Source organism: Rhinatrema bivittatum, chromosome 1 (genome assembly GCF_901001135.1).
Source record: "Rhinatrema bivittatum chromosome 1, aRhiBiv1.1, whole genome shotgun sequence".
NCBI classification, from domain to species: Eukaryota; Metazoa; Chordata; class Amphibia; order Gymnophiona; family Rhinatrematidae; genus Rhinatrema; species Rhinatrema bivittatum.
Window position 1 is genome coordinate 444,964 of NC_042615.1, and position 7,591 is coordinate 452,554.

General features: G+C 46.3%; 1 protein-coding gene across 1 annotated transcript in view; it reads left to right on the top strand.

Moving 5' to 3' along the window:
• ANXA5 (annexin A5) overlaps nt 1-7,137 on the top strand; it is a 51,037-nt gene extending 43,900 nt beyond the window's left edge. The window contains exons 12-13 of the mRNA XM_029594219.1: nt 248-370; nt 6,511-7,137. Coding sequence (XP_029450079.1) covers nt 248-370; nt 6,511-6,576 — 189 coding nt within the window. The 3' untranslated portion in view covers nt 6,577-7,137. The remainder of the gene's footprint in view (nt 1-247; nt 371-6,510) is intronic.
• Nucleotides 7,138-7,591: the final 454 nt, after the last annotated feature.

Sequence of the window (7,591 nt, forward strand, 5' to 3'; positions counted from 1 at the left end):
GTCTGACCCAGTATGGCAGTTCTTGTAGAGAGAACCTTTAGTAAATCAGGCCCTAAGTTTGTATCCTAGGCAATGGTGAAGTGACTTGTGCACATCGGATGGATGTGAATCCTGTCTTCCCTGGCTCTTGGCTCTAGTCTGCTCCTCCTCCTCCTCCATGCATGCATCAGTGAACTGTGCCCAAGACGAATTTTACCTGCAATGTTTCAGCCTTTCTGGTAGACTTACGTCCCGTCACCTTCTTTAGGGAGCCGGCACCTGCGACGACACCCTGATCAGGATTGTAGTTTCCAGGAGTGAAATTGACTTGGCGGACATCAAACAAGAGTATCGGAAGAATTTTGGGAAATCCCTGTATGATGCAATAAAGGTAGGGCTGCTTTGAAGGAGAGAACTCTCTGTAGTGGAGCGGCTCCGTCAGAACCCAGATGAAGAGGAGACAGTAAGGCTGGGGACGCTTTTGATGGTGCTCCATGATTAGATGGTAGATTGGGAAAGTCAGCTTGCATCCCACGCACAGGCTGCATCCTCTGGTAAGGGAGCAAGAAAGCAGAAACGCATAATACAATGGCAGATAAGGCCCATAAAGCCGCATCCAATGTCTGTGCACTTTTATTCCTGCTGCAATATCAGACCCATATTAGTTCTGGCTTTACCCCTCACTCCCCCCACAGCTAAGGGTCCTCTGCTTATCCCAGGCTTTACCCCTCACTCCCCCCACAGATAAGGATCCTCTGTGCTTATCCCAGGCTTTACCTCTCACTCCCTCACAGCTAAGGATCCTCTGTGCTTATCCCAGGCTTTACCCCTCACTCCCTCTCAGCTAAGGATCTTCTGTGCTTATCCCAGGCTTTACCCCTCACTCCCCCACAGCTAAGGATCCTCTGTGCTTATCCCAGGCTTTACCTCTCACTCCCTCACACCTAAGGATCCTCTGTGCTTATCCCAGGCTTTACCCCTCACTCCCTCTCAGCTAAGGATCTTCTGTGCTTATCCCAGGCTTTACCTCTCACTCCCTCACAGCTAAGGATCCTCTGTGCTTATCCCAGACTTTACCTCTCACTCCCTCACAGCTAAGGATCCTCTGTGCTTATCCCAGGCTTTACCCCTCACTCCCCCACAGCTAAGGATCCTCTGTGCTTATCCCAGGCTTTACCTCTCACCCCCTCACAGCTAAGGATCCTCTGTGCTTATTCCAGGCTTTACCTCTCACTCCCCCCACAGCTAAGGATGATCCTCTGTGCTTATCCCAGGCTTTACCTCTCACTCCCCCCACAGCTAAGGATGATCCTCTGTGCTTATCCCAGGCTTTACCTCTCACTCCCCCCACAGCTAAGGATGATCCTCTGTGTTTATCCCAGGCTTTACCTCTCACTCCCCCCACAGCTAAGGATGATCCTCTGTGCTTATCCCAGGCTTTACCTCTCACTCCCCCCACAGCTAAGGATGATCCTCTGTGTTTATCCCAGGCTTTACCTCTCACTCCCCCCACAGCTAAGGATGATCCTCTGTGTTTATCCCAGGCTTTACCTCTCACTCCCCCCACAGCTAAGGATGATCCTCTGTGTTTATCCCAGGCTTTACCTCTCACTCCCCCACAGCTAAGGATCCTCTGTGCTTATCCCAGGCTTTACCTCTCACTCCCTCACAGCTAAGGATGATCCTCTGTGCTTATCCCAGGCTTTACCTCTCACTCCCCCCACAGCTAAGGATGATCTTCTGTGTTTATCCCAGGCTTTACCTCTCACTCCCCCCACAGCTAAGGATGATCCTCTGTGTTTATCCCAGGCTTTACCTCTCACTCCCCCACAGCTAAGGATCCTCTGTGCTTATCCCAGGCTTTACCTCTCACTCCCCCACAGCTAAGGATCCTCTGTGCTTATCCCAGGCTTTACCTCTCACTTCCTCACAGCTAAGGATGATCCTCTGTGCTTATCCCAGGCTTTACCTCTCACTCCCCCCACAGCTAAGGATGATCCTCTGTGTTTATCCCAGGCTTTACCTCTCACTCCCTCACAGCTATGGATCCTCTGTGCTTATCCCAGGCTTTACCCCTCACTCCCTCACAGCTAAGGATCCTCTGTGCTTATCCCAGGCTTTACCCCTCACTCCCCCCACAGCTAAGGAGCCTCTGTGCTTATCCCTTCTCTTTCCTGAAGCCCAGCAGACTAGCTATGTCCTGCGGACTGGGTTGAGAACCATTGCTGTAGAGGATGATTCTCTACCCAGTCCTTGTGACACACCCAGCTAGTTAAATTTTCAGGATATCCCCAATGAATATATATATAAGAGATTTGCATACAATGGAGGCAGTGCATGCACAACTATCTCATTCATATTCATTGTGGATATCCTGAAAATCTGGCTAGCTAGGCTTCCCAAAGGCTCTGGCTAGGAACACCTTTTTAAGTCCTTAAGTCTCATCTCCTGGGGCAGTGTTTGTAGAAACGCACCTATCTAGTCACTTTTTCAGGATTGCCACATGCATGGAGATCCAGTATATGCAAGTTTCACATGCGTATTTATTACAGATATCCTGAAAACCCGACTGGTTAGATGTGCTTCCAGAAGAGGGTTGGGAAACACTGATGTAGGGCCTTTTAGTGCAGAGCCTTCACCATTTTTCTTGCTCATCTCTAGACCAGTTGGCAATTCCAGTCCTCCAGGGCTGCAAACCAGCTGGATTTTCCAGATATCCCTATTGAATATGCCTATGAGAGAGTTCCATGCATGTTGTATGCAGATCTGTTTCATGCATATTGAGGAGGGATATCCTGAAAAGCAGATTTGTCTGCAACCCTGCTCTTGACCACCTCAGTCTGTCAATTAAGAATCTAGTTAAAAGGAAATTATTCTCTCATAATCCACTCCCCCCTTCCCCCTTAATGCTGCTTGATTTTCCTTCAAATTGCTGCAATTGTCCCGAACTTTACTCCAGTATCTGCATCAAATTTGATCATGTAGTCCCAGTTGCCCAGTGGTTCCACCGGCGTTAGGACCTGCACAAGATCCTGCGTTATTACACGGAGGGACCAGGTTTAGGGTACCTCCTTGCCTCATGGGTGCTCAGACCAACTCCTCCAGGAAGGAGTCATTTTATAGTATCTAGAAATCCCACCTCCTTTGATTGATGTAGGGAGACATTTGGTTGGGAAACTTAAAATCCTCCCATTATTACCGGGCTCCCCACATTGCTGGCCTGCTTGATTTCAGCACGCATTTCCGCCTCCTATTTTCACCATCTGGTTTGGAGGACGTTACTATGACCCCCATTACCAAATGTTTTCCGATCCTCCTGAGATTGAAGACTTATCGTTTTCAAGATTTAACCTTGACTGTATGCCACTCCTCTTACGTAGATGGCTGCCCTGCCCACAGGTGAGGTGTAGCCATCTATCAGTACAGCCTGTTGGGGCCCACTCAAACTTTCTATCACGAGGGAAGCTTGGAGTTACTGTAAACCATGAGGACTGTGTATTTGGTTTTAGTATAGCAGCCAAAAAAGCCAACAGTTTGTTTGGGGTACGAAGTTCTGGTCCCCCTGTCTCAACAGATGTGGCAGAGCTCACAAAGATACCAGAAAGGGCAGCAGGAATGCGGAGGACTGGGGGTTCTTTCCTACAAAGAAGCTGAAAAAGCTAAGGCTTTTTAGCTTGGGAAAGAGAAGACTTGAGGGAAGGGGGATATGGACAGGAGTGGAAAAGAAAATAAAGCAGCGCACCCTGTCCAAAAATACTAAGAGGGGCAACCAATGAAATTGAATGTTGGTGGTTGCACGTTGAAAACAAGGAAATATATTTTCACTCCGTGGCTAGTTAAATTGCGGAATTTTCTGCTGTAAAAAGGTCCCAGCAAGCACCAGAGCGGTGCTCAAGAAGGGTCTGGATATGTTCCAGAAGATATTAGACTGGATGGAGACTGGAAAAAAATATATTTGTAAGGGAGGAATATAACATTTTTAAATATTCTATGGGAAACACTTAAATGAATTCTGGTTTGGCTGGGGGGTCACTATCTGAGGCTCGATACTGGGCTAGATGGACAACTGGTCTCCATTCTCTTGGAGACGTGGCCTTCAGAACTGGATATCAATTGTATGCAAATGACTTACTATAGCCAAATAACTCTTTATGTATGTAATCAGTAGGTTAAACCTGACTTGTACAAAGGTTTAGGCGCTTGTGGTCAAACTGCAAGTTTTGATGAATTTCTAACTGAACAGAAGCTGACTTCTTCATGGTACAAAGTTTGTTTGCTTTTTTTTTTTTTTTTTTAAACATTTTTCTGCAATTTTTAATGCAAAATTACTGTTATTATTTTTCACTCTGTTAAAATCAGGAAAGTGAATGTCATGTGCAAACGTTTGGGCACCCTTCTGGTTTATTCATTACTCCCCCTCCTCCCTCCAAAGTTAAGTCCTCAAAATTTGATTTGTTAAGCCTTCAGTTAATCAGGTGAAGATAATTCCACAGCTGGGGATATATACTCTGACTCTTCTAACCTATCAAGTTGTGATTGTTCTGTTTTTCACCAATCATAGGAGACTTAAAGTAGCTGTCTGAGCATTTGAAAATGAAGATAATTCACTCTTACAAAGCAGGGGGAAAACCATAAAAACTCCAAATGCTTCCAGTTAGCAAGTTCATCTGTCAGAAACATTAAGAAATGAGTTACATGGACCAACTGAAGTAGAAGCAAGAGCTGGAGGACCAAGAAAATCTGATAGAACTGCCCGAAAACTGGTCAGATTTGCTGTACAGTTTAACGGACCGATTTCAGTCAATATTTGAGACCTGGTGCGAGGAACGCAGGGTGACCCCTCTGACGACCATGATTCCCATGATTCTGGAATTCTTACAGGACAGCCTGAACAGAGGACTGTCCCTCAACTCCTTGAAGGTCCAGGTGGCAGCTCTCCTGTTTCAAAGGAGAGGTGAATGGAACCCGCCTGTCGACACATCTGGACTTGGCCCATTTTCTAAAAAGAGTTAAACACCTCCGACCACCCTTAAAGTGGCCAGTCCTCCTATGGAACCTCAATCTAGTACTGGACTTCTTAGCAGGGCCTTCCTTTAGGCCGCTGCACATTCTCTCTGTCAATGCTGAAGACTGTATTCTTGGTGGTGATATGCTTGGCTCGTCACATATCTGAGCTACAGGCGCTGTCATGTCGGAAGCCGTTCCTTCGGTTGACTCCAGGAACTTTGCAGCTTCGCACTGTCCCTTCCTTCTTACCAAAGGTAGTCTAGGAGTTTCACCTGAACCAGTCCATATCCTTACCGTCCCTAGATAGACGCAAGGACACAGAAGACTATTGTCTCCTGTGCTACTTTAAACGTCAGGCAGTTAGTATGGTATCTAGAATGTACAGAACCGGTGCGCAAGATGGACCACTTGTTTGTTCTTAACAATGGAAGGAAACAATGCGAAACAGCTTTGCGAGCTACCATAGCTCTCTGGATTAAGGAAGTCATCACAGGAGCTTATGTAGAGGCAGGGAAGCCTTTACCCCTTCAGGTTAAAGCTCATTCTACTAGGGCCCAGGCAGTATCCTGGGTGGAAGCTAAGCTACTGTCTCCTGTCGACATCATCTGCCGAGCGGTGACGTGGTCTTCCTTGCACACCTTCTCCAGATTCTATCACCTGGATGTCCAAACCCGAGAAGACAGCCTTTGAGGGCAATGCTAACCAGACCACGGGCAGCCTCCTGCCCTGTTCGGGAGTAGCTTTTGTACATCCCGATGGTCCCGAGTCCATCTAGCTAGATGTTTTCCTTAATGTAGATGGACTTTGCATCCTGCCCATGGCTGCCCATGAACAATGCCAAGGAATCACATATGAATCTTGATCCCAGAGGTTTCTGGTAAGCCATCACTCAATCCTGAGATCTGGGCATGTGTATTATTGCTGGGATTCATGCATATGTTTGGTTGAGTACAGTTACGGTCACCAGTTTTAGTCAAGTTATTAAATTGTATTCAAGTTTTTCAATAGTATGTCCACAATGGAGTTTGAAGATAATACTGAATGGCTGAGGTCACTGCAGGGGTGTATCTAAGGTGATGTCAGCTTTAAAACCTTACTCGGTCTCCATCTGTTAGCAGGGGAGCACATAACCCATTGGTCCTGAGACCATCTGTCTACACTAAGGAAAATGAAATTATCAGGTAAGTAATTTTTCCAATGGCTTCCAAACATTTCCTGTAGTCAGCTACTTCTGGCAAAGGAGGTGTTTGTAACATGTCAAAATGTTTGCACACCCTTTCTCAATACTTCACTTTTTATTTTCAATCTGTTAAAATCAGCAGACAGTAACTTTGTATTAAAACTTGCAGAAACGTGTAACTTGCATCAGCTTCTGTTCACTTAGAGGTACATTGGAACACACATGTTGAGCAGGGTACCTAAACTTATTTGTACATAACTGTAGGCTTTTGGTTCAGATTTTATTCTTTTCCATATGTCTGACTCTGCTCTGAGAGGTTTGTTTGTTTTTTCTCCTTTTTGCAGAATGATACATCTGGAGACTATCGGGAGACCCTGCTGCTCCTTTGTGGAGGCGATGAATATGTGTGACTTGTATGTGAAGGATAGCTAAGATACACTGCCCTGCTCGTCAGCTGGTCCAGCTGTTTCAACACTTTAGTGCTCTCTAGCTGCTTTCTCTTATCTGCTAGCATGCTGTCCCTTTAAACGCCTCCATTGCAGAAGCAAAACCAAGCTCTCCGGCTGTTCACAGAGCTGTCGGTTCATCGTATCCCCTGGAATCATGAAGGGACTCTTGGTGGGTGGTAAGGCACCAAACCAAGAACTCAATATGGATGATCTGAAGAAGTTTACAAAAGCACTAACCAAGAGTCATAAAATAAAAAAAAGAAAAAGGCTTATTAGCATGCCTTGACCTGCTTTATTTTTATTTCTGATGTTTCCAATAGAAGAACCTAAGTATAACATGATGTAATTTTGGAGTGCCTATTGTTAGTCTCTGTAAAATGCTGATTTATACACTGTTGTGTGGTAATTGTGTCCCTGATGTAGGAGTGGAGAGGACATGGCTGTGCCTAAACAGGGATTTCCATGTTACTGATTGATCAGGTGCTATATCAAATTAAATAAATAAATCCATGTTGGAAGTGATGCTTGCCTAGTTCTCTCATTTCTGGGCTCGACCCGGTTATGTGCTGCTCTGAGAGTTGTACTACAGGTGGGGCTCTTGGAATCTCCCCATAAGGCTGTGACCAAGGCTACAAGATTCTTGCAATGCCACAGGGATTATATGAAGGCAGGTGGGTGGGCAGCAGAATGGAACAGGGTAAACATCCCCACTGGTGGTAAGAAGAAGAACCACAGTACCTTGGGGCATGTCCTCCTTTGTTGCCCAGAGGCTGAGTTGATTTGAACCACTGTCTCAGGCAGCAGAGGAGCAGAAGATGGCCTGAGTTGCTGCCACTCTCCTGAGGCACAGGGTGGAGGATCAGAGGAGATGGAAAGGAGTCAGGATACAGGCGCAATGGGGCAGCTGAAGGATGACCAGACAGACACGATGCCTTAGAGGGAGGAAGGGGTTGAGAGAGGGGTCCTGTCGGGATAA